The 26506-nt window shown below is 59.3% G+C and overlaps 1 protein-coding gene across 2 annotated transcripts in view; it reads left to right on the top strand.

Annotated features, from left to right (window-relative positions):
• The window catches only part of MACROD1 (mono-ADP ribosylhydrolase 1), a 153327-nt gene that overhangs the window by 121520 nt on the left and 5301 nt on the right, over positions 1 to 26506 (top strand). The window contains exon 4 of one of the 2 annotated variants that reach the window (XM_059929781.1): positions 17058 to 17087. The exons of the other annotated variant lie outside the window; for it this stretch is intronic. Coding sequence (XP_059785764.1) covers positions 17058 to 17087 — 30 coding nt within the window. The remainder of the gene's footprint in view (positions 1 to 17057; positions 17088 to 26506) is intronic. 2 annotated transcript variants of the gene reach the window in all.

Here is a 26506-nt window from a genome sequence, read left to right as displayed (position 1 = left end):
GGGTCTGCCCCACTGGGTGGTCAGTGGGCATCACCAGGGACCCCCTCGCCCCAGGCTCAGTGCTGGGCATCCAGGAATGAAGCCCCCTGAGGGAGTGGTCAGGGATCAGCACCACTGAAAAGGCCAAGAGCTGCTGTTCAGAGGGCATGACCTTGGACTTCAGCCAGCTGCCCAAGAGTCAGAGGCTCAGCCTGCCCCACAGGCCCCAGCTTGGACATCATCTCCAGGGAGGACAGACCTCCAGCCTCTCACCTGGATCCAGAGAGCCACCTAATGGACTTTATGCCCCATCTGTGGGTGCTTGATCTTGAAGATCACTGCCCTCCAAGATCCCCAGGGTCCACTGCATCTGGGGGTACCTGATTGGGGGGGGGGGACCCAGAGAATCGCAGTCACTGAATACCTGGCCATCCCAGACTGTGGTCTCCTGGTGACGCCCAGGGGCGCCCTGATATGTTTCCATGACTCGTGGGCGTGGGGCCTGTGGGTAGGCTGGCTGTGCACATCTGGCTGGGAACAACAGTTCTCACCAGAAAGTCTCAGCGGCTTCTCTGATCCAAGTCCTAACACCACCACGCTCTCTCTTCTGCCACTGTGCACTAAACCTTTCCATCCTGCACAGCACAGAGGGTTGGGGGCTTCTCCCCATAAGCACAGGGTCAGGGTACAGGAGAGGCAGGGGTGGCCCCCAGGGCAGAATTTCAGGGACAGCAAGGCCCCAGCCCAGGCGGAAGTCCCAGAGAGGGTGCTCCAGGGAACAGGCACAGCAGGGACAAAGTTAGGTAGGACAAAGCCAGCAACTCCCGAGGACAGGTGCTGGGAGCAGTGGGGAATGGTGGCCTGGGGCAGCTGGCCTGGGAAGCCGCTGGCCAGGCCGGGAGCACACCCGCTCCGCCTTGTCCGGGCGCTGAATCAGGGGTCCCGCTTCCCTGCACTCTCCCGCCTCTCCAGACCAAGCCAGCTCCTACTCACCTCTCAGCCCAGGGCTTGACCATCGTGTCCTTTGAGAGGCCTCCCTGAACCCATTTTTCCCAGTTGGGTCACCTTGTTCTCTCTGACCCCTGAGCTTCTCCTTGGTAGCACTTAGCTCAGTCTGTGATTATGCATGGTTTGTGTGCTTCCATTCTTCATCTACTAGACCAAACTTTCACATCTCTGAAATCGGGGCGCGGCTGGTAGTGTGTTTTCTTCTTCAGTTGTACATGAAGCCATGGTGAGACTCAGAATCGATGGAGCCCGTGTTCAGTGTCGTATGTGTCTGTCTCTCCCAGTAGACTGTGAGCCCCTTGGGGGCACATCCTGGGCCTCTTGTGGTCCCCACGTGTCCCCAGCACCTGCTGCAGTGCCGGGCACCTGGGGAGAACAATCAGGCGTTGCTGAGTGTCAGGCTGGAACAGCCCTGCAGGGAACAGTGACAGAGCTGCCCAAGGCCAATCGTGATTCCTAAAAATGCCCCAAAATGATGGTTCCAGGGGTTCAGAGGGGCGCCAGACACACTTCCAGCTACTGGAGTATGGCAGGGTAGGGTCCTAATGTGTTTGTATGAGTTGGGGGTGATGGGAGGTGAAGGATGGAGATCAGAATGGACAGATACCACTCCAGGCCCCTGGGTGGGTGGGGAGAAGTACGCCAGAGAGAGTTAGAACCAGGCCTGGGGAGAGGCAGGACCATGCCACCCCAGGGGCAAGGGTTCCCCACCAGCCCACCCTCCCCTGCCCTGGCAGGACTGAGGCTGCTGTCCAGGCTTGTCTCTGATGGGCCCTCCTCTCCCTTGGGAACCTCCTCTTCCCCCCACAAATGACATCACCACCACCCCATCCCCCATCTCCTCCAGGCACCTGGGGCTGCCTCTTGCTCCCTGCCTCCCTCACCCACTCACTCCTAGGCCATTACTCCCAGAAGTAATGCTTCTGATGGTGATTTAAGCATTTCTTGACTCTGGCTATCATTCACCTGTTACACACATCCCAAGTCAAGTTCAGGAAGGGAGACCTGAGTTGTGTCTTAAAGGACATTCCAGGACTTCCCTGGTGGCGCAGTGGTTAAGAATCCGCCTGCCAATGCAGGGGACAGGAGTTCGGGCCCTGGTCCGGGAAGATCCCACATGCCGCAGAGCAACTAAGCCCCTGTGCCACAACTACTGAGCCTGCGTGCCACAACTACTGAAGCCCGTGCACCTAGAGCCCGTGCTCCGCAACAAGAGAAGCCACCGCAATGAGAAGCCCGTGCACCGCCACAAAGAGTAGCCCCCACTCGCCGCAACTAGAGAAAACCCGAGCGCAGCAACAAAGACCCAACGCAGCCAAAAATTAATTAATTAATTTTTTAAAAAGACAGTCCAAGTGGAGGGACCAGCCTGTGCCAAGGTACAGAGGGCCAGATGGGGAGCAGCTTGTGGGCAGAGGGCTGTGGGAAGGAGAGTCAGAGGCGAGGCCAGAAGTACAGGCCTGATCAGGAAGGAAGTTGGAAGAACGAGAACATCCCCAAGATGTTGGGGAGCCAGAGAGCACTGTCTGCCTGATTGCCCGAGGAGGTGGAAGGCGGGGGCAGGGTGGAGGATGGTGGGGTAGAAAATTCGGGGTTTTGAGGTTGGAGGCTCAGAAACCTCTGCTGCAGCCCGGCTTCGCCTGACAACCCCTCCACCCCACCACTGCCTCTCTGACCCCCTGCAGACCTCCTTCTCCGGGCTCAGAACCCCACCCTCCCCCTCAGCTCCCCTCTCTCCCACCCCTGCCCCCGTCCGAGTTCACTGCCTTGGTTCCCACCACCACCCAGGGGCTCTTGAGGCCCGATGCCCTGTGTAGGCCACCTCCCCGGGGACTCAGACAGTTCCTGGGCCCTTCTCCTTTGGTCCCCTTTGGTCCTCTCTGTCCTCCCAACAGGTTCCAACACCTCAGGGCAGCTGAAGTCACTGAAGATCAGACGGGGTGTCCTGAGCCTGGGTTCCCCCTCCTGAGTCCTGGTGGAGCAGAGCTGGGGTCCAGGGCTGGGGTTGGGTGGGGTCACTCAAGGCCCCTCGCCTGCCTGGCACAGGTGCAGCCAGGCCTGGCAGGTTCTGAGCTCAGGACACTTCTGAGACTGGGTGCTGGGAGGAGCCACAGACGAGGGGTGGGGAAGGAGGGGGAGGGCTCCAGTGACGGTGGGGGGATGGGGTTGCCCAGCAACCACCACGCTGCCTCTGTGAGGAGGGATCCTTAAACAGCTGAGCAGAAAAGGCTGGGCTTGGAGGGGCGGAGGCACGGCCTCGCGTACCAATGGCTGCCTGCCACCCGGCCTCCCCCTCCTCCTCCCTCCAAGAGTGGAGCTCCAGCTGGGAGGGTGGCAGGACTGGGAGGAGGGGTGCCCAGCCCAGGGGGACCTGAGGCAGCTGGGCCTGGAACCACACTGGGGTCCTATCTTGTCCCCACAGGACACAACCTGGGAGGGGGCAAGAAGGCCGCCTTGAGGCCCTCAGGACAGGGGACACCCTGGGCTCTCGGACCGCAGGGCCTGGGACAGGAGGGAACTGGGACTCCTCAGCACCACCCCTGGCCCTCCCGCCAAAGGAGCTCTAGTTTTAGACCCAGATGAAACCGCCTCTTCCCAGCTGAGTGACCTTGAATGGGCCACCTCCCCAACCGCGTGTCCTGAGTGTCCCAGAGGGCCAGCTGCAGGACTGTCAGCCAGGGGCTGCCCAGAGAAGGCGGGCCTGACAAGGCTGTGTCTGGTGGGTGGAGTTTCTAAGGAAGTCCTTCCTGGTGTCTAACTTAAATTCCCTGCACAGCAAAGGCTGGCTGCCTTTCCTCTGTCTTTTTTTTTTTTTTTTTTTATAAATTTATTTATTTATTTTTTATTTTTAGCTGCATTGGGTCTTTGTTGCTGTGCACGGTCTTTCTCTAGTTGTGGCGAGCAGGGGCTACTCTTCATTGTGGTGCGCGGGCTTCTCATTGCGGTGGCTTCTCTTGTAGAGCATGGGCTCTAGGTGCGTGGGCCTCAGTAGTTGTGGCACGTGGGCTCAGTAGTTGTGGCTCGCGGGCTCTAGAGCGCAGGCTCAGTAGTTGTGGCGCATGGGCTTAGTTGCTCCGCGGCATGTGGAATCTTCCCGGACCAGGGCTCGAACCCGTGCCCCCGGCATTGGCAGGTGGATTCTTAACCACTGCGCCACAGGGAAGCCCCTTTCCTCTGTCTATATCGGAAGAAGGGAATGTCTGTTTGGTCTCAGTACCACACCTCATGTTCCAAAAGCAACAACTAGCGTGAGGATTCAGCTGTGTGGTCTTCTTCTAGTTCCTTTCCTTTTAGGGCCTCGGTTTCCCTGTCTATACACAGAGGGGCTGGACTAGATCAAGGTGTGCCTCGCTGGGGTCCAAGGAGGCACCTCTGGACTTCTGCCGCCCTCTCAAAATCACTGGGAGAGCTCCCTCCCAGCTTCCTGCAGTGGTGGAAGATGGGGGTGGGGGGCATCAAGGGGGCCAGAGCCCTGCCATTTCCTCACACCAAGGTACTCCTTCCATCGACTGGATTGAGCCACATTTGGAAGCCAATCCTGTGCCCGATCCAATCCTGTCTCCCGTGGTCCTCTAATTGGTCCCTGTGGGTTTAGCATCGCCTCTCTTCCTGGCCCTCCATCAACCCATCCTCGGCCACCACCATCCCTCCAGCCCCTGCCTCCAGGTCCACTCCCTCCAATTTGCTCCCCCTCAGCTCTGAGGAGCAGCCTTCTAAAGTGCAAGCCTGACCCTGCCACCCCCTCACTCTAGCACCTGCCATAGTTCCCCATGGCCGTGCGAGAAGGCTCAGGGCCCCATGGGCCTGGCTACCCCTCTGCCCTCAACTCGGGCTCACTCCCCTCTGGACATTTCAACCAGATGGGGCTTAATCCACATCTGCTGAATGAATGAATGTCACTGAGAGCAGAGCTTCAGTGCCGGCCGTGCTGGCCTCCGGAGCACAGGAATGACCAGAGCAGACCAGGCCCTCTTCCACAGGCTGCCATGCTGGTAATAAACCAGCAAATAAATGAGAGGACGGGATCACTACAGGACCATGACGTGCCCTCTGAAGGAGATAAACAGGGTGATGAGGAACAGGGTGGGAGGCACTTCAGGGGAGGACTTTCAGTGGAGGTGACATTTTCATTGAAGACCTGAAGGATGAGCGGGAGACAGTTTGGAAAGAGATGGAGGAGGAGTGTGCCAGGCAGAGGGAGCAGTATGTGCAAAGGCCCTGGGGCATGGAAGAGCCAGCCCTATCCGAGGAAGAGAAAGAAGTCCAGGAAACTGGGGAGAATGGAGCGTGGCATGCAGCCATGCATTTGTGGAGGGGAGTATGGATTTTATTCTAAGTGTAATAGGAAGCTATTTGAGAGTTTTAGGCAGGGAAATGACATGATTTAATTTATATTTTAAAACGATCATCTGAACAACCACTTTGGAGAACAATTTGGCAATAACTAGTAGAGTTAAAGATGTGCATATACCACAACCAGCAGTCCCACTGCCAGGCGTATAGGAGACAAATTCCAGCACATGGGTTCACGGGCCGCGTGCAAGATGCTACTGCAGCTGGGTTTGCAAGAGACAAAACTGGGCACGCTTGATTGGTGGTCAGTGGGAGGACGGGTGGAAGAGTGTGGGACAGTCCCAGCCTGGAATATTACATAGCGGTGAAAGCAGACCGACCAGAGCAGGCTGGGCCTGCCGGATAAGCCTCCCAAGCCTCACCACAAAGGGTAGCAGCCAATCCTAGAGTTCCACTTTATATAAAACTAAGACACGATGGGCTTCCCTGGTGGCACAGTGGTTGAGAGTCCACCTGCCAAATGCAGGAGACACGGGTTCGAGCCCTGGTCCGGGAAGATCCCACATGCCACAGAGCAACTAAGCCTGTGCACCACAACTACTAGACCTGCGCTCTAGAGCCCGCGAGCCACAACTACTGAGCCCATGTGCCGCAGCTACTGAAGCCTGCACGCCTAGAGCCCCTGCTCCACAACAAGAGAAGCCACTGCAATGAGAAGCCCACACACCGCAACGAAGAGTAGCCCCGCGCACCGCAACTAGATAAAGCCCGCACGCAGCAACGAAGACCCAACGCAGTCAAAAATAAATAAATTAATTAAATAAATCCAGAAAAAAAAAAAATTAAAACACGAATACCTGGGTAATAGCCTGTTGAGGGGTATACATAGTAAAACTCTAAAGAAAATACATGCCCGATTCAGGGTGGTGGGTTCCTCTGTCGGGGAGGGGAGGGGAGGGGAGGGGAGGGCTTCAGCTCTTCTATGACATTGTATTTGTTGGGCTGTTGGTGGGTCAAGGGGCCGTGTGTGTGTGTGTGTGTGTGTGTGTGTGTGTGTGTGTTTTCAATAGAAAAGGAGCCCCGGTTGCTGAAGAGGACGGAGTGGAGGGTGAGGGCCAGCAGAGGAGCTGCCCAGGTGGGAGGAGACGGTGGTTGGACCTCATGGGGAAGTTAGAAATGCAGCCCCAGACCTGCCCTGCTGTTCTGAACCTGCACTCTTTCCTCCTCCCAGGCCGTCATTTGTTTTCTGCTCCATTAGCCCTGGTCCTCTCCTTTCAGGAAGAAAACTGAAGCTCAGAGAGGGCAAGGGGCTGCCTGGGATCACCCAGCAAGCTGGGGGTAGAGGAACCTGTGACCCTTCCTGAGGGGTAGGGGGGACCTCTCCAGCTGGGGCTGAGCAGGGGGTCAAAGCTGCCTGCAGGACACACCCACACCGCCCCGGGAGCAGAGTAGAAGCAGCCTCTCCAGGCCCCTCCCCCAGAACCTATTCCCCTCGTCGTCCACTCTTCCACCCGCCAGGGCTCCCTTGGGCCCCAGCCCCTTGTTCCTGCGTGGCTGGAGACTGTGCCCGCCCGGCTGGCTGGGGCCCAAGTCATCTCTTGGTAATTGGGTTTCAGGGATGTTTGTGGTTATGCTAATGGTGGGACGCTGAGCGCTGGGACCCCTGGCTCCTGGGGGAGGGGAGGCCCAGGCAGCAACCAGGGTCCCACAGCACTGCAGACTCAGCACTCCCTCAGACATCAGACTGCCTGATGCGAAGCCTGGCTCCCTTGAGCAAGTCGTGCAACCTCTCTGAGCCTCTATTTCCTCATCTGTAAAGTGAGAAAAATAATAGCTCCCTCTCATTAGGCTCTGCAGGGAGGGAAGGGTGAAAGGAAGGAATCCACTGAAAATATTTGGCCCAATGCCTGGCACAAAGAATTTGCTCGATAAATGTGTTATTAACTATTTTTTGTGTTTGTTTAAAGTCTAAAAGTTCCTCCAGGAAAATGTGAACGGGGGCTAGCCAAATCTGTGCAATGAGCTAATGGGTGACTCACTTTTCTTTTGCTTTTTATGTATATTATCCAATTTGGGGCAATGAACATGAATTTCTTGCAAAACAAAATACCAATATGTGGAAGGTGTCCACGGGGCTTGGAGAATGGGTGTTGTGGGAGGGTGGGATCCAAGAGTTTGGGGTCCAGCTTGGGGACCGCCAGCTGGGAGGTTGGGTCTCCAGGGGCAGAGCCCAAGGAACCCAGGCAGGAGGGGACAAAGGAGGGGCCTAGGCCAGCAGGAACCGCAGCCAAGTCACCTGCTTTGAGCTTAAATGGCTGACTGGGCAGCTTTTGTAGGGAGAGGCATGGGGGTGGGATGCCCGGGGTGGGCCAGGGAGGGGACTGCAGAACCAGAATGGACGTGGGTGAAGGGGCAGGAGTGAGGGAGGCCCATCTGAGGTTCAGGAGAGCCGAGGAAGGGGGGGGCCTGGCACAGGGCCAGTGGGAAGGAGGAGGCTGAGGGGGAGACTCTGGAAGAGGGAGCCCAGCTGGGTACAACTCCCAACAGATTTGGGAAATCTCAGGGCTCTGCTCACAGAAGATGGAGTGAGGAGCTCGGTCCTGGAGGCAAAAAAGCCAAATCTGGCTGAGCAGGATGCTGAGTGGTCCAGGCTCCAGAGTCAGATCAATGGGATTGAAATTCTATCTCCACCACCCTCACTGTGTGGCCTCGGGCCAGGCACTTATCTGAGCCTCAGTCTCCCCATCTGTAAAATGGAGCAGTGCATCCAGTAAGGTCCCCATGGCTCTCCCTGGGAGGCTGGTGAACAAACCCTGATGAGAAGAAGCTGCTGTCATTATTATTGTTGTTATTATTATTAATGCAGCCTGTCAGCAGGCTGATCTCACCCTTCTCCCTGGCTGACTGGGAAGAGCTGGGGACCCCAGCTCCTGCACCCAATGCCATCACGAAGCTCTATGACGCCGTAACAGTTTTAGAGGCATTTTAAACATTATCATCCATGCCCCAAAGGCCTTCACTTAACTGACCTCCCCACCCCACAGATGAGGAAACTCAGGCCCCAGGGAGTGGAGCAACTGGCCCAAGGTCACAGCTGAGGGTTACAGGACCAGACCTTGCAAAGCACGAGGACGTTGGCTCCTCCGATGAGGGCTGTGGCCTTGGGCAAGTCACTTTGCCTCTCTGGGCCTCAGTTTCCCCATCTGTAAACAGGGCAGGAAGGGGTGTGTGTACACACGTACACACATGTTGAGCTGATCAGCAGAGGTCTGATAGCCTGGTGCCAATAAGTGTGAGCCCCTTGCCCCCTATGAGGGCCCCCCAAGCCTGGGGAATGTCCAGTAAGCCTCACACTTTCCACCAGGCAGCCTCACCTCACAGGACAGTGACCTTGGCCTGGGAGACAGAGCTTGTCAAACACGGCAACTGCTCTTACAGCTTGAGATGCCTTTGAAGTCTATTGTTTTCTCTTCAGAAATTCAGCACATTTCACATTTTATTCCATCTGTGGGACGTTTCTAATCTAAAACCTGTTTTAAACGGCTCGTCCTCAAGTAATGTGGACACCCACTGCAGGCCTGTGGGAACTCGGGGAGGAAACGGTGAGGACTTCATGGGAACAAAGCCCACTCCCCCCAACCCCCCGTGGGGCTGGGGCCACCATTCCATCCCATCGCGCGGGCCGTCAGTCAATCGTCACCTCATAGGTGCCGGGCGCTGTGCTAGACTCCGGGGCACAGGGGAGCAGTGGGGGCTCGGCCAGGCAGAGGCAGGCCAGGAATGGGGCAGGTGCAGTGGAATTGTAGGGGCTGTTCGGGGACGCACAGACACTGGGGGAGAACCAAGGAGGAGGTCTGGGAAGGGATCACCTGGAAAGTGCAGTAGCCCCCTGGTCCTCCTCCTGCCCCCTTCGCCCTCTGACCTTCTCTCCCCGACTCACTCTGCCTCAGCCACAGCGGCTCCTGGCTGTGCTTCAAACCCACCAGGTGGGCTCCTGCCTCAGGGCCTTTGCACAGGCCAGCCCCTGCCTGGCCTGTGCTCCTCACAAGTGGCTTCCTTTTCAGTGGGTCCCCGACTACTTCTAGGTGAGCCCCTACCCACCTGCCTGCCACTCTCTCCTCCCTTCTCTCCACTTCACAACCTCTGGCGCTAATGGTAATTCTTGTTCAAGTTTATCTGGTTGTTTCTGGACTGTCTCCCTGCCTGATGATGAGATCTGTGCCAGCAGGGCCTTGCCGTTCTGTGTCCCAGAGCCTGGCACATACAGGGGCTGGATGTGCCTTTGTCAAATGATAGAAAGCTGAGATCTGGCCTTACAGGGGAGGGTGGAGGAAAGGGGCCAGGGAGAGGGGCTGGGTGATTTGGGGGAGCAGTCCCCCCACCCCAAGCCTGGCCGGCAGCCTCTCAGGCCTTGGAGGCGAGGATGAGGCCACGTGGCAGCCGCAGCCTCCGGAAACACCCGGAGGGGCCGTGCCTGCTGCAAAGTCACTGCTGTGCCCGCTCACCCAGCTTCCCCCTGGCCCAGTAACCTGCTCAGCGCTTTCCTCGGGTCACCGAGTCTCCTCTGTGGTGGCCCACACGGCCCACCGCCCCCTCCCTTGGCACTCCCCCACCCGGGCTGGAGGATTTAGTCCCTGTCAGGGAAAAGCCTAGGCAGCTCCTGCACCACCTCCTGTCACTGCCCTTGAACCAGCCCTGTCACCTGCATGGCCCCCACCCCAGATCCTGCCTCTTAGGGCCCCCCCGGGTGGGCTCTTCTGTGAGGCCTGGTGGATGAGAGCCTCTCCTTCAGAGCCAGGGGACCCTTCAGAGCCAGGGGACCCCTGGCTGAGTGACTCTGGGCACAATTGTAACCTGTCAGGTTTGTTCAGTGTATTGTTAGCGGGTGCCTGCTGTGCACTGGGCTCTGTGCTGGGCGCTGGGGACGCACTGTGGACGAGACACTCAGGGCTGGGGGGGTAGGGTAGCAAAGTAGACGCTCACCTGGGAGGTGAGGATGCTGGAGGCAGTGATTCAGGGCCCATGGGAGGGTGTAGCCGGAGACCAGCTCCAGACACTGCCGGCTCTCAGGGCCGGAGATGGTGAGGGTCTCCTCCAGGCAGGGGACCAGCCCATGCAAAGGCCCTGGGGCCAGAGGAAATGGGGCAAGTTTGAGGACCTGGAGTGTGGCTGAGGGATAGATGGGAGGGAGAGAGGACAGAGATAAGGTGATGAGTCAGCAGGGTCATGGGCCTGGGGTATGGGAGCAGCTTGTTCTTTATCCTGAGAGCAAAAGGGGGCTTTGGACCTTTAACCAGGAAGCTGGGGGTAACACATGAGTTGCTCATATTTGCATAGTGAGAAGATCCTTCTCCATGGCTCGGCTCTCTCATCTGTAAAATGAGTTAGTAATAGTGTCTTCCACACAAGGTCAGGATTAAATGAGCTCATGCAAGTACAGAGCTTACCTGGCCCAGGCCCAGGCCCTTCTGCCACTGTGGGCCCTTCCTCTACAAAAATAAAAGTTAATTGTATGACTTTGTTGGCATAAAGACGAATTTATTAACATTTTATATATATTATATATTTTATATATACTTAAAATTATACATAACTTTTGTTTTCAACCTAAAAGTTCACTTTTTCTTCTGATTTTAATTTTTTAATTTTTAATTTTTAATTTTTAATTTTTATTTATTTATTTTTTTTAAAGGTTAGACTTTATTACCCAGATTCTATTTTTATTCCCCTGGTATTGTTTTTTGTTTTTTTTTTAATAAATATATTTATTTATTTATTTATTTTTGGCTGTGTTGGGTCTTCGTTGCTGTGCGAGGGCTTTCTCTAGTTGTGGCAAGCGGGGGCCACTCTTCATCGCGGTGCGCGGGCCTCTCACTGTCGCGGCCTCTCTTGTTGTGGAGCACAGGCTCCAGACGCGCAGGCTCAGTAGTTGTGGCTCACGGGCCTAGTTGCTCCGCAGCATGTGGGGTCTTCCCAGATCAGGGCTCGAACCCATGTCCCCTGCATCGGCAGGCAGACTTTCAACCACTGTGCCACCAGGGAAGCCCGTCTTCTGATTTTAAAAGAAATTAGGGACTTCCCTGGTGGCACAGTGGTTAAGACTCCACGTTCTCCATTCAGGGGGCCCAGGTGCAATCCCTGGTCAGGGAACTAGATCCCACATGCATGCCTCAACTAAGAAGTCCGCATGCCGCAACTCTGAGTTCGCATGCCTCAACTAAGGAGTCCACCTGCCGCAACTAAGACCTGGCACAACCAAATAAATAAATATAAAAAATAAAATAAAAAGCGCAAAAATACATACATACATAAAAATAAATAAATAAAAGAAATTACGTTTTCATGGTCCCTAAAAGTATTATGAGCCCCAGATACATGCCTATTACTCCCTGCCTGGGCCCTCAAAGTGGGGCCACTCTAGGTGCTGCCTGGCAGGGCAGGAGGGGGTGTGCAGTGGGGAGCAACCAGAAGAGGAAGAGGAGGGAATTCCCCGGCAGCCCAGTGGTTAGGACTCAGCACTCTCACTGCCAACGGCCTGGGTTCGATCCCTGGTCGGGAACTAAGATCCCGCATGCTGCGAGGGGGTGGCCCCGAAAGAAAAGAAGAGGAAGATGTATCTGTGTGTACCCCTCCCCTCCGCCCTCTCCCCTCGCCTCCCCCTCCCTCCATCCCTGTTCTGCTGCTGCCCTGGTTCAACCACATTCTGGCCCCTTTGATCCTCGCTGGGCCTGTGGAGAGTCAGGCAAAGCCGACCACGTCCTTCCCCAGCATAGGCACCCCTGTGGCTCCCCGTCCCTCCAACCAGGGAAATGCTCAGACTCATTTCCCTGCATGTCCTTCCTTCCCTCCAAGGTGTGCTGCCGCCTCCTCTGTGAAGCCCCCAGACTCCAGGCTGCTCCAGCTCTGGTACCTTCCTCACCTGGACATTTACACACTCCCCTCGACTCAACTTGGGTACCCTTGGTGGCCCCTGGCACACAGTTGGCACCCAAGCAAAATGTTTTTTTTTTTTTTTATCATGTTGTACATTACATCCCTAGTACTTATTTTTTTTAAACAAATTTTTTTTTGAATTTATTCATTTATTTTTGGCTGCGTTGGGTCTTCATTGCTGTGCGCGGGCTTTCTCTAGTTGCGGTGAGCGGGAGCTACTCTTCATTGCAGTGCGCGGGCTTCTCATTGCGGTGGCTTCTCCTGTTGCAGAGCATGGGCTTTAAGTGCGTGGGCTTCAGTAGTTGTGGCAGGTGGGCTTCAGTAGTTGTGGCTCGTGGGCTCTAGAGTATGGGCTCAGTAGTTGTGGCGCACGGGCTCAGTTACTCTGCAGCATGTGGGATCTTCCCGGACCAGGGCTCGAACCCGTGTCCCCTGCATTGGCAGGCGGATTCTTAGCTACTGCACCACCAGGGAAGACCCCCTAGTACTTATTTATCTTTATTTATTTATTTACTTATTTATTTTTGGCTGCGTTGGGTCTTCGTTGCAGTGCGCGGGCTTCTCATTGTGGTGGCTCCTCTTGTTGCGGAGCACGGGCTCTAGGGTGCATGGGCTTCAGTAGTTGTGGCATGTGGGCTCAGTAGTTATGGCGCACAGGCTTAGTTGCTCCGCGGCGTGTGGGGTCTTCCCGGACCAGGGATCGAACCCATGTCCCCTGCACTGGCAGGCAGATTCTTAACCACTGAGCCACCAGGGGAGTCCCCAATTAAAATGTTTTGTGCAGAGAGTGACAGAGGGGCCGCTGGGTCCCCTGAAGTGACAGTGGCCAAGCACTCCGGGTCTGGCCCTCTCCCTTTCACCAGGCAGTGGCCACATTCCAGCCCCTGAACTGGGCCGGGAGCTGGGGCACAAACTGGGAAGCAGCTCTCCCCCACCCACAGGACAACAGGTGCTGGGAGTCGGGGGAGGGGCTTCCCCCCCAGGTGCCCCGGGCCTGAAAAGGTGCGGAGTAGGCAAGGGAGAAATGGGGGTCGGGGGACTGCACTGCCTGAGCAGCAGTGCGGGGGCAGGGAAGGGCTGGCAGAATGTGTGAGAGGCGGGGAGCGATGCCCCCAGCGCACCCCAGCCCCAGCCCCTGGCCTGGTTGGCCGCTGTCAGCGGACAGAGGATTTGGCAGTGACTGGGGTGGACCTCATTTCCGCCCCAAGGTCACAGGCACAGCACTGAGGCTCCTAGCCAGTTAATCGTGTCCAACAGAGCACGGCACAGGCACATCCACGGGCAGGGGCCGCGGCAGGGCTGGACCACCTCGTCCTGCATGGGGGCCGACAAGCCAACTCGGATGGCAGGCGTCGGACCAGGCATCTCACAGCCCCAGAGGCGCACACTCTGGCCCAGGAGCCTACGCCCACCACAAAGCTAGAACAAGCCTCAAGCCCCGCTCAAACCCTAGGGCCAGGCGTGGGCCCTGCCTCACAAGCCTGATGACCCTGCTTTGCTGGGGCAGGTTTGGGTCCTTTGGGTGGGGCTGTGTTACAGACTCTGGTTTGGACCTGAGGTCCAGTGCTCGTCCACGTCTTGCTCGCCCATCACCCTGCCTCAACAAGGAAGCCCTTTCAGACAGAGGGAGGGTGCAGGGGTTAAGAAAATGGGTGTGACAACCAGCCATCCTGGTTCCTTTCCTCCCCTCACCAGTCACGCTGTGAGCCTCAGTTTCCTCATCGGAAAAATGGACTAATGACCAGTTGTGATTTAGAGCCTCAAACCAAACTGAGGGGAGCATGGGGGCGGCGGGGCGGCAGAAAGGGGAGGAGCTGGAGACTCAAGGCCAGCGTGTGGGTGAGGTGAGGTGGGAAGGGCCGGCCCGGGCCGGGGAGCAGGAAGGCCTGAAACTGCCCTGCTTTGGATGGGAGGCTGGGCGGTACACCCAGGGGACCGCCTGTTGTATCTTTGGTACTGCTCCCCATTTTCCGTGTTCCCCCCAAGCCTCCAGGCCATCCTCCCAACTGTGAGTGCCTCGGGCATCCCTATAGGGGCACCATGTGACCAGGTGTCCAGGCCCCTGGGGAGAGGGCCAGACAGGGGCCTAAGGGAGAGAGGAGCAGGAGAACGGGGTCTAGACCATCAGATTGCAGCCCTTCCCCCTGAGCCCCGCCATGGGACTGCCGGGCATGGTGGGCTGGGGGAAGGGGACACTGCAGACCGGCCTCCTGGGTTACCTGCTGAACTTGGGGACAGGCTGGTGACCAGGTCCTCCGTGCAGCTTGATTCTGAGCCCCCAGTGCTGGGCCATACCTCCTCTCCCACCTGTGGCAGGTAATGCCACCTGGCTACCTGGTCCCCCCTTCCCCCAGCTCAGCCTCTGCCCCAGGCTCACCTCCCTCCTCAGCCCCTGGATGAGACATCGGGCCAATCCACCCCAGTCCCCTCACCCGGGCAGGGCCACACTCGGTGGGGTTTAGGGGGTGCAGGGCAGGTGGATGTTGGCATCTCCTTCCAAAGGGGCCTGCAAAACAGCAGGTCGGTGCCCCTCCCCTCCCGCCCCTTTGAGGCTCGCTGCCAGTGCATTTGACACTGAGCTCTCCACCAGCGGGAGCCAGCTCGTTTGCGGCCGGTATTAATTAAGAGAGAGAGGTGATGGGGGGAGGCAGGGAAGGGCGGTGGAGGGCAACTTCCGACAGCCGCCAGGACTGCCCTGGGAGCCAAGGGGGCCGGGAGCTGGACCCGCGCCGACCTAAGATGCCGGGGTCTCCCGCGCTGGCTCCAAGGCAGAGCTCTCCGGACGTCCGACCCCTCGTCTTTGCAGCCAACCTGCTGGGGCGGGAGGCGGGTCAAGACTGCATCAGAGGGGCCTGCTGTGTGCTCTGCCCGATGTGGAGGAGGCGGGCCCCAGCCCTGGGGGGCGGCGGGGGGGGGGAGGCAGGGGCGGGCCGGGGAAGCCTCCCTCCCACAGTCCCTCAGCAGTCTGCTTCGAGGTTGGCCTGCTTTGTGGCTTGGCTTTGGAGTCAGACAGAGCCTGTTCCAATCCTGCCGCCACGCAGCTCAACCTCTGAGCTTTGGTTTTCTTATCTGTAAAATGGGAGCAGTAGCACTGCCCTTGTGGCTTTGTTATGATAGTGAATGGGGTCAGTCTGTGCCTGGCAAATAGCCCTCGCTCGGTCATTGGTGACGTGCATTCCTGGGGCAGAGGCCACATTCCAAGCCTTTGCGGGCCCAGCCCCCAGCGGCCTGCCACGTCTGCCTGGGTGTCCCGCGTGGTCCATCTCCTCCTCGCGCTCTCCCTCCGGCTCCGGCTCTGGCTGCCTCACCCGCCTGCTCAGCCCGCCTCCGCCCACATTCCCGGCGGCCCCCCAGCGCTGCTCTGGGAGCGCCCAGCCGCTCCTCGCCTCTCCATCTTAATTAGCTGCTTGTATTAATCTTGCAAGTAACGTGGCAACTTGCAGCCCTGGGTTTTCGGGCTGTGGAATTAATTATTCCCCAAGCGAAGAGCTGTCAGCTCTGGGAGACCAGCCACTCAGAGCCACCCGACACCGCTTAGCAGCGCCCACAGCCTCCGCGCCGCACCCCGGGCCTACGGCTGGGCCGGCTCACAAACGGCCCCCATTCCTGGCCTGGGCTCTTTTCCGGGTCCCCCTCTTACAGAGGGGCTGCAACAGGACCTGGGAAGGCAGGGAGGGATGCCACAGCGGTGTCGGAGCTGGAGGCCCCGCCTGGGAGCCAGGACCCGTGGGGCCAGAGGGGCTGAGGCACAGCTGACCCATCTCCCCACCGGGCAACACCTGGGCCTGGGGAACGCACCTGCCCTGTCTCACCCATCACTTGCACTCATTAGCATCAGTGCTTCACACAGAGGCAGCTGTGTGGCCGGAAGCTGGAGGCCAGGCTGGGAGGGGGCGCTGACTTGCACAGCCCTCACATTCTGATGGAGAGGCTGCCAGCCTCACTTCGCCCCTGCGTCGGCCCCTGGGGAGGCCGGAGAGGGCAGCTGGCCAGGCAGAGCGAGACGGACAGGGCAGCCGCGGCAGCTGGCGGTCCAGCTCTGGTCGAGGGTGCGGGGGGCCAGGGGCCGGCGGAGCTGAGGAGCCCTCTCTCTTCCTTGACCTTCACAAGTCACCCATCTGTTCCGGTCCGGTTCCAGTCCCAGTGCCCTGGGCCCTCCCTGCGCTGCCCCGGGGTGGGGTGCTGACCTCGCACGTGAGTGCTGTCGTCCATGAGGCTCCCAGCCCTGGTTCACAGTCATCCCCTGGGCGGCACTTACCACGGCTGCAGCGATGCAGTTTGTTCCTAGTGGCCGCAGCTCTGTGTCCCCCACAGTCTGTGAGCTCCGCATCTCTACACCAGGCCTGGCACAGAGGGGCTCGGGAGACCCTGTGGGAAGAAAGAATGAGCGTGGGACTTCCCTGGCGGTCCAGTGGTTAAGACTCCATGTTCCCAATGCAGGGGACGCGGGTTTGACCCCTGGTCGGGGAACTTAGATCCCACATGCTGCACTGTGCAGCCAAAAAAAAAGAAAGAAAGAACGAGTGAATGAAGGATACGTGCGGCCGAGGGTCGTCTGCCACTCTAGACCCCACATGCAGCTGCTTCTGGGGTGAGCGGACCCGACCATGGTGCCTCCCACTCCCACCACCCTACCAAACCCAGGCCCATTGGGAGCCTCAGCTGGAGAGGAAGTCCCAGCCCCCTCCACCTCCTGGTTATCTGCCCCTGCTTCAGGGACCCTGTGTCCAGGGACCCGGGCTGGCCCTCGGGCCTGGCTGGCAGCCCCCCATCGCCCCCTCCACGCAGCTGCATGCCCCACCAACCTCTCCCTGACTGACCGCCTTCGTCTTTCTCTCTTGCAGCCAACAGCTCCCTGCTCGGAGGCGGCGGCGGTGAGTACGCCCTTCCTGCGGCCTGGGGGTTGGCTGGGGGTCTGCTTCTCTCCTCCTGGCCCCTTCACCCGCGGAGCCCAGCTGGCTGCCATGCGCCTTCCCCACAGCCTTCCCCCCGGTCCCCACGGTGCGCCGTTCCCATTTCTCCATCTCTGCCCTTCTTTACCGCCTCCCACCCCATCGGCCTTGCCCGGCGTCGCCCTCACTGTGGATGAAGCCGGACACCTGGCTGGCAGGCCCGGCTGCTTCAGCACTGGGTGACTGGGGTAGGTCCCCACCCTCTGAGCAGAGGCCTCCTGGTCTGTAACTGGGGGCTGGAGGGCTCCCTGAGCTTTCAAAGGGACTGGGCCTGGGACCGGGTCGTTGCGGGGCCGGGGCACAGGTGTGGTGGGGAAAGCCCAGCCCTTCCCCTGACGCCCACGGGCCCTCGGCCAGCCCTGCGCTCCTTTGGCCTCAGTTTCGCCACCTGTGAGGGCAAAATTAGCGTCTCTGCAACCTTGCAGGGCGGCTCTGCCGCCAGGACAAGTTCTCATCAAGTCAGGGGGAGCTCCGCCAACGGTTAAGCCCACGAGAATGCAATGCGTGTGTGTTCACTGTTGTCAAGGACCACGAGGAAGCAGGGGTTCCGGCAGGCCAGGCGGGCAGGGTGTTGGAAGTCAGCGTGGGCCCGGCCCCCAGGGGCACAGGGCAAGGTCAGCAGGTGCCGGCGGGGAGGGGCGGGGGGACAGCCCCTATGGCCCCGGGGCCCGGCCAGGCCAGCACAGGCTGGCCACACCAGCCGCTCGGCCCCAGCCCCTCACCCCCCGGCTGGCGGGGCCGCCCGCTGTCTGTGCAGGCAGCCGTAAGATTGGTGAGCTAGGGTCAGGGGTTAATGCGCCGTCGGATAAATCCCAGGGTGCGCTTACGGCAGTCGTGGCAGGGCCCAGGCCAGGTTTTAAAAGGGGAAAAATAAAAGGGGCATAGAAGGTCAGGAATAAATAAGAGCAGCGTTAAGAGCTGTTGATGACCGGCCAGGATGCAGGATGCGGGGGGGGGGGGGGGGCGCGGGGAGCCTGTTTGTGTTTAGAGACGTTTTCCCTCCCTCCCTCCCTCCCTCCCCTGCTTCTCCTCCAGCTGTCCCTGTGGAGGTCACAGCTACCCTGGCGGCCTCACAGAATGAGGTGGCTTCACTGGGGACTGGGGGTCCACAGACAGGCCCATCTAGGACCCTCTTCTGAGCCAAGTGCCTGGACAGATCTGCCGGGCACCAAAGGAGCCTGGTCCCTGCTTCCTCAAGCTCACAGGCCAGACGGGAGCACCACCACAACGCAGGGTGGTCTGTGCGATCGGGGGGCGCTGGGCCGGGTGCTCAGTGAGGAGTACAGCCTCAGTGTCCGGGGACCAGGGAGGCTCCTGGAGGAGATGGTGCCTCCACTGGGACCCAAGGGATGGGTAGAAGGCAGCCGGTGAAGAGCAGTGGGAAGGGTGTGCTGGGCAGAGGGAACGGCACAGGTGAAGCCTGGAGTGAGGGAGAGCGTGGGGCATTCGGGGAGACTCCGAAGACTGGAGTGGTCAGAGCCCAGCCGGGAGGAGGGGAGACGGGAGAGGACTCAGGGGCCTCAGAGACCACGTGCGGAGCTGGATTTTTAGCCGTTCAGTTAGGAAGGCAAAGGATCGCAGAAAGGTGTGGGACTTATAAGTCCTAAGTCAGGTCATCACCCCTCTTCTGCTCAAAATTCTGCCAGGGCTCTCACCTCACCTCCTTCCCACGGCCCACAGGGTCTCCAGCCGCCCGTCAGACTGCCTGGCCCTCTCTACTCTGTGCCAGCCGCACCGACCTCCCTGCAGTTCCTGGAACAGACCTGGCCCACTCCTGCCTCAGGGCCTTTGCACTGGCTCTTCCCTCTGCCCCGAACGCTCTTCCGCAGAGAGCCATGTGGCTGCTCCCTTCACCTCTTGCAAGTGTTTACTTGCGTGCCGTCTACTCAGTGAGGCCCACTCTGACCCCTCGAAATTGCAGCTCCCTGCCCCTGCCCCACCTCCCCAGGCCCCTCACACTGCTCTAGTTTTTATTTTCCTCCAAGCACCTCTCTCCTAATGTGCTATATAATTTACTTGTTTATTATGTTCATTGTTTATTGGCTGTCTCCCCGCGGAGAATGATAGCTCCAGAAGGCATGACTGTATCTCCAGCACTTAGGACTGGGGCTGGCGCATACAGTCGGTGCTCAATAAATGGTTGATAAATAAATGAATGAATGAACTACAGGTAAAGGCAGGGACAGACAGCCTTACATGTCAAGCAAAGGACTTGCTGATGAGGGCAGTGGGAGCCACTGAGGTTTCAGGAAGGGCAGGGAGTGACTCATAGATGGCCTGGTGACCTCACTCTGGGAGGTCAAAGGACAGCTGCTCTGGCCAGATTGAGGGGGGAGGCCCAGTGGGGTCCCTCTAGCTCCCTTTCCTGCAGCACTGAGGGTGAGAGGAGGCTGGAGCAGGCCCCAAGCGCAGCCTGACCGACGCAGAGATGGATGGGGTGGGCCAGGACCCAGGAGGAAGTGGGCCCGGAGTCCAGCCTTTTAACGCCGGCCGAGATTTATGGAGCCGCCGCCAGTGCTCACTGGGGCTGTCGCTCTGCTAATGTGATTGGAACAAGGCGGAGGTGGCAGGGAGGGGACAGGGGATAGGGAGAGGCTGGGGCTTGGGGGGGCCTGGCGCCCACCTGGGATGGGAATGGTAACAGGCCCTGGGCCCCCGGGATGTCCTCTGCTCTCACATCTGCCACCTGTACCCTCTACCGCCCCCTGGTCCATCCAGCCTTAACGCCCCGACCTGCCAGGAGGGAGGGCACAGGCAGGGGCAGCCTGGGACTGGGGGGTCTGGGTCCCCATCTAACCCTGCCCAGACAGACCCTGGTCTTCCCAGGTGCCCTCTTCTCCCAAGTCCAGCCCTGCAGGGGTTCAGGCCTCTACCCACCCCCAACTTCCCATCACTACCCATTTACCTATCCAGCCACCACCCATGCATTTAACAAGCACTGGTCCCGTTCAGCCTGCCCTGGCCACTCTGTTGAAAACTCCCCCAGCCAGCCCAGCCCTCCATGCTGATCCTCTCCCCTGTCCTGTGCCTGTTCCCAGAGCACGGATGCCCTTTCAACATGCTTGTGTTTTGTGCTTATTTTTATTGCCTTTCTCCCCACTAGAACATACTCTCCCCAGGAACAGGGTTCAGGGGATTCCAAGCCCCTAGATCAGCCTTTGTGGGATGGTTAGTTGCACCCCTGTGTGCTGGGTGCTGCCCTAGGAGCTGGGGACTAACAGCCCGCCCCGGGGTTCTCATACAGTCCTGTTGGGGGAGGGTAGCTATCAGTTCAGAAAGGAGCTCTTGAAAGGGGGGCTGAGGCTGGCCTGCGGGGCTTTGGTGCAGGGAACCGCAGTGTTTACAGCAAGTATGTAGGGGAGTCTTATGGCACCCTAAACCTCAGTGGGAACCCCCAGGGGCTGCTGGGGCCTAAAGGACTTAACCCAAAGGGTCCAGGGCCCCTGGGCCTGCCTCACTGGGGTTGGACACCCACCAGGCCCTGAGGCCAAGGTAGGTGGTGTGATAACACAGTGAAGGCCCCCCACTCCCCATTCCTTCCCAGCACTCTTTCTGAGTGTGTGTGTATATGGAGCTGGGGAGGACACCTGTGTCAAACCCTGGGACTCAGGACTTGACCCTGCCCTCAAAGAGATCCATTTTGGTAGAAGTCTTCCCAACAGAGGGGGCATTTGACTTGGGTCCCAAAGACTGCATAGGAGTTCGTCGGGTACAGAGGGATGGAGAGGCCCACCAGGTAGAGAGCCCAGTGTCTGCGGTGGGGAGACCTGACAGGGCTGGGGCAGCTACCCAGCCGGATCCTCAGGCCTGGGGACTGCCAGACCCACTCCTGCTCCCGCCTCCTTCCTGGAGAGCCTTTTACTGGCTCGATAAAAAATTTTTGTGAACAAACACTCTCCTATTGTATGGTAGGAAGGGAGGCGGGACCTAAATCAGGATGGGAATCGACAGGGCCCTGACGCGTGTCTCTCCTGTTTATTGGGACTGAAATGTTTACTCGGCGATAAGGAGCCAGCCTTCTGGTGGAGATTTGTGCACTCTTTTTCAATTACCCCTCGTCTTTCTCTGCCACTTTCGCACTAAAGGGATAATAAATGTATCGGAGCGTTTCAATTATTCATCTAAATCATGACTGCGCCTGCCACGGCCAAGCTTTAGTGACAGATTAATTCAGGGCCGCCTTCCTCTGCTTGCAGCGGCCATCTCTGCCCCCGCCTGTCCAGAGCCCCGGGGGCCAGCCCAAGGGGTGGGCGGCTGGGGTCAGGCAGGTCCCTGGCAGGGGCAGGGCAGGATGGAGCCCCGTCCACACACAGCCACTGCCAAGGACCCTCCCTTCCGGAGGTCAGCAGGCCACCCAAACCTGCAGGCCTGTGAGGGCACAGCCACCCTGCCCTCCTGCTTATCGGCTCTGCACGCCCTCCTCCCTATGCCCACACTGCAAGTCCATGTGTGCGTCCCTTACACTGCAGGGTCCCAGGCATCTCCCACCAGGGAGAAGCCAGAGGTGGCTCGGCTCCCGGCATAGCCCTCTCCTGCCACAGGGCCTTTGCACATGCTGCTCCTGTGCCCGCCCACCACACCTTCCCACCTAGTTATCTCCATGTCAGGGCAGCCCCTCCCACCAGCAGCCCCCCAACACACACACACACACACACACACACACACACACACACACACACACGCCCACACACGCCCACACACTGCTCTATTTGCTGAGGGGCCTGCCACGTTCCTGGCACTGTCCTCAGTGCTGGAACACAGCAGGCACTGGGACACAGCAGCCACTGCCCCTCTTGGGCCAGTATTCTGTCATCCTTGAAAATCAGACTCTTGTTCGTGTGATTAAGTACCAACTGCTCCCCATCAGACTCCCCCACTAAGGGGCATGCACAGGGCGTCTGTCTGTCCACCTCCTGGAAAACAGTAGGTGCTCAGTGGGGACCTGTTGGTGACCCAGCCATGCCCAGGGGCACCTCCCCACAGCCCAGGTATCTGTGTGCATTCCTCCCCCACCCACCACGCAGGCACATGGCTCGGGCAGAACCTGCCACCCGGGGCCCAGCCTCTCCTCTCTCCACACAGGGACCCATGAGTCCAGGGGGCGGGGGGCACCCTCTTTCCTCTCTCTGTCTCCGTCTGAGTCTCCCTCGCCCCCACTCGGTCTGTCTCTTGCCGTCTCACTCTCGCTCCATCTCTCTGTCTCTCTCCTCCACGCCGGCTCCTCCGGCACGTGCATTCTCTCCACCTCTTGCTCTCTCCTGCTCACTCGCCCTCAGGATTCAGGCCTCGACTTCTGCCCAGCTCATTTGCCATCCCGCGCACCTCCACCTGGCACTATCTCCATCGCCCAGCGCCGCTGATCTGTGATTGCTTCCCGGCTCTGCTCCGATTAGCTGGGGCCTGGCACAGCAGGCAGACAGGGGGCCCCCATGGCCCTCTCCAGGCCAGGCCGTGTGGGCCGACCAGCCAATCCTGAGCACGGCTCCGTGCCAGGCTGCGGCAGGGGGGTGCATGGGACGGGTGTGGCCAGAAGTTGTCTGGGGCAGGGGGCCGTGCTGCGGCAGAGAGGGGAAGGGCATTCCTGGACGAGGGCACAGCAAAGGGCCCCAGAGGCCATCTCAGACCATGCTCCTGCCCTGCTGGCACCTTCCCACTGCAATGGTTCCTGCTGATGCAGCCCTCCCCTCCCACCTCTCCCCCTGTTGCCCTGCTGAGCCCTCTGCCTGGACCCCTCCTCCCCTGACCTCCCCAAAGCCTTTCTTCTCATCACTCAGGGCTCTGCTCAGATGCCACCTTCTCAGAGGCACCTTCCCAACCCTGAACCGCACCCATGCCTGCCCAGCTCCCTTCCCTCTCCTCTGGCTCTGGAGTGTGTTTCCTTCTGCCGTTTCACTGCAGTGATATTAGAGCCGCACTTCGCCTCCCTCACCCAGGGCCTGGCGCCTGGCGGGTCCACCTCCCCACTGCCCAATGCCTGTGTCGAGGATGGTGGGGGAGGCACGCGGAGGCCGGAGGGAGCCCCAGCCTTGCTCAGCGTTGATGATTTTATTTCATGGACTTGTGGGAGCCATGGGAGGTTTCATGAGCAGGGGAGTGATACGGTCCCCCAAGTAAAGGCCCCGGTGAGGAGGAGGAGGTGCTAACAGCTGCCAGGCGTGTGGAGCGCTCCCTGCGGGGGTGCCAGCGCCTTGCTGGGCTCTCCCTGCAGAATCTCACCCCCGTCACAGCACTGTGGGACACGCGTACCGTTAGCATCTCCATTTTGCAGATGAGGAAACTGAGGCACCAAGTCCCTTGAGCTGAACCGCGCTCCCCACCCCCACCCCTCAGCCAGCCCTCCCTGGGTGGGAGAGAGAAGGGCGGGGACGCCAGCTTCGGCCTCTGGGGCCCGTGCCCCGCCCCCAGCGGGCAAGATGCTTCCAAGCCCCTGCCTGCAGCTGCCACAGGGATTTTTAATAACGGGAGTGATTTTTGCATGATGAATGAGGTGCTGCCGTTGTGTACATAATGAAGCCCTAATGTTTTCAAATCCCCATTTAAGGAGCTGATCTCACCCCGTAATGAATTTCAGATCACATCGCGGAGCTGTCGTTCATCCATCTTCTCCCTGGGGCACCCACCCGCCTTGGCCCCTCGAGGGTGGGTCCTGACGAGGGCGGGCTCTGCATCCCGCCCCCCACAGTGGGATGAGCCCAAGGCTAGCACAGAGCGGGGGCTGGCACGGGTTTGTTGACTGAATGAGTGACCAGGAGGGTGTAGGCAGAGGCCGAGGCAGTTCTGGCAGTGGGGTATCATGTGGGGCTGAGGATCCCAAGTCTCGGCCTGGGCCTGGGAGGAAGGTGGAGGCCAGAGATGAAGAGGGTAGGAAGGGCCAGAGAGAAGGGGGCCCGAGGCCCTGGCCTGGGTCACTTGGCCAGGCTTTATGGCTGGGCCTGCCCCCTGCAGGTTAGGGGCCTGGCAGTGCAGCGGCTCAGGCTTCTGCCCCCTTTCAGCCCTGGCATTCGGCGTTTGTGCAGGTGGCTGGGATGGGCGGCAGCTTCAGGCTGCGCCGAGGTGGTTGGAGTGGGAGGTGGTTGGAGTGGGAGGTGGTTGGAGTGGGAGGGCTCTCAGGCCGGGCGCCCAGCCCCTGGGGCCTGCGGGGTGAGACGTCTAGGTGGGAGGTGGTCCCGAGGGCCCAGACCCAGGTGCCTTCCCGGGCTCGAGAGGTGCACCCCTCCCCTGGCCCCATGGGCCTCAAGCTCACCCCTCTGCCTCCCCAGCCCTCTCTCTGCCAGGGCTTTCTGGGTGACATTTCCACCTGGCAGTGTGTCCCATCCCTTGGGCAAAGGGGACCCCAAGAGCATGAGGGACAGAGGAGTCTTCTGCCTACGGAGTCCGTGGCTGTGCCTCGGTCTCCCCATCTGTAAAATGGGGCGACATGTGATAACGTGCAGGGCCCTTTGGTACCATCTCGCACTGAACGCTCACACCAAATGCAGAGGGAGGTGCTGTTACTGAGCTTGTACAGATGAAACTGAGGCGCAGGGAGGTGAAGTGACCCAGCGGAGTGGCGGGAGAGCTGGGGGGAGGGAGCCTTGGGTCTCTCGGGGCCAGGTCTGCTCTGCTACCAGGAGGCGTGGCCCACACAGCCCCAGCGAGCTCCTTTCAGAGGCTCTGAGACTTGGCACCCTGGGAGGGCACTGCTCAGGCCCATCCTCTCCCTCCGCTGCCCTGCGGACCCACAGGAGCCCACAGGGTAGGGCTGGGGGCTGCCCAGGCAAGGCCTCACAACCCCTACCTGGCTGAGAGTGGCTTTGCCTCCACGAGCTTTTGTCCCTGTTCCTGTGAGATGGAGGCTGGGGAAGCGGCTCTGAGCATCTGCTCTCCTGTAACTGTGAGATCTTGGACGAGTTGCTTAATAATTCTGGCCTTTAGTCTCCCACCGCCCCCCGGCCACCTCTCAGCAAACCTCAGTCCTCCCCACAAACTTTCTGAGGCCAGTTCTGAGGCTCAGAGAGGCTAAGTGACTGGCCCAAAGCTACTGGCAAGCTTGTGGGCAGGATTTCTGGAAAGAGAAATCCCAGAAGGGGGCGAGCAGGGCGGCCAGACCCACAGGACAGTGGAGGGGAATTGGGGGGAGATGGAGTGGTAGGCCCAGGGCCAGCCAGGGTCTCCTGCCCTCTGTCAGGGGCACAGCTGCCCTCCTCTCCCCCAGGCCACAGGCCTCCTTGTGTTCCTGTAAATAATTAATTAGCCCCTGCTTGCTTGTTTGTTTAGCATGAGGAATGCTCCCCCACTGAGATGCATTTATTGCTGAATAAATTTAAATATCTAATCTTCCCTTCATGAATATTACAGCACTCTAAATAGCGGCCAAAATATCCTAAGCGCCTTGGCAAATGGCCCCCACGGGAGCCTGTCTGCTTCACCTCCACTGGCTCCCAGGAGGGCCCGGCTCCAGGCCCTGCCCTCTCCCAGCGCCCTCCCGGCCCTGGACTTGTGAGGCAGGGGCTGAGTCTGAGCTGATGCTCCTGAAGGCTCAGTGCAGGGCTGTGGAGGCCACACCGATGGCAGGAGGCTGGGGTGGGCTTCCAAGCAGGGGCGGCTGGCTTCTCTGGGGGACGTGCCTGGACCAGGGCGGAGAGTCAGGGCTGGAACAGAGAGAGGGCAGACAGGGCCCCCAGACAGAAGAGATCAGGGAGGCAGGAGGACGGGGAGAGCAGGTCTCCAAGGCAGCCTTGCTGGATCGGATGGAGACAGTTAGTGGTCAGCCTGTGGGTGCAGCTGAACAGTCGTGCAAGAGGAGTGGTCCCAGACAGCTCAGCAACCAAAGGTCCCCAAAGCAGTCCCTCTGTTGGGAGGGGGATATGTAGATGTGGGGAGGGGGCAGGGGCCAGCAGTGAGGAGACAGCAGCTGTAGACAAAACGTCTTCCCAAAGTGTTTGGGTGAGGAGGGCAAACAGTAGACAGACAGCCAGGGTGGGAGGGAGGCTCAGGATGGGAACGGAGAGACAGGTCCTTTCATGGTCCTAGAGGAAGTAGAGCAGTCCAGCTGTGTGACCTTGGGCAAGTCTCTCACCCTCTCTGTGCCTCAATTTCTTCTTCTCTAAAGCAGGAAAAATAATAGCACAGCCAGGCTGTGAGGCCCAAATAAGACGGTGGATGTACATGGCTCAGCGCCTTGCTCACCAAGAAACTGTTGAGGGACTTCCCTGGTGGCGCAGTGGTTAATAATCTGCCTGCCAGTGCAGGGGACACAGGTTCAAGCCCTGGTCCGGGAAGATCCCACATGCCACGGAGCAACTAAGCCCGTGCGCCACAACTACTGAGCCTGCGCTCTAGAGCCCGCAAGCCACAACTAC

This window comes from Balaenoptera ricei, chromosome 8 (genome assembly GCF_028023285.1).
Source record: "Balaenoptera ricei isolate mBalRic1 chromosome 8, mBalRic1.hap2, whole genome shotgun sequence".
NCBI classification, from domain to species: Eukaryota; Metazoa; Chordata; class Mammalia; order Artiodactyla; family Balaenopteridae; genus Balaenoptera; species Balaenoptera ricei.
This window is presented reverse-complemented; position numbering and strand designations above follow the sequence as displayed.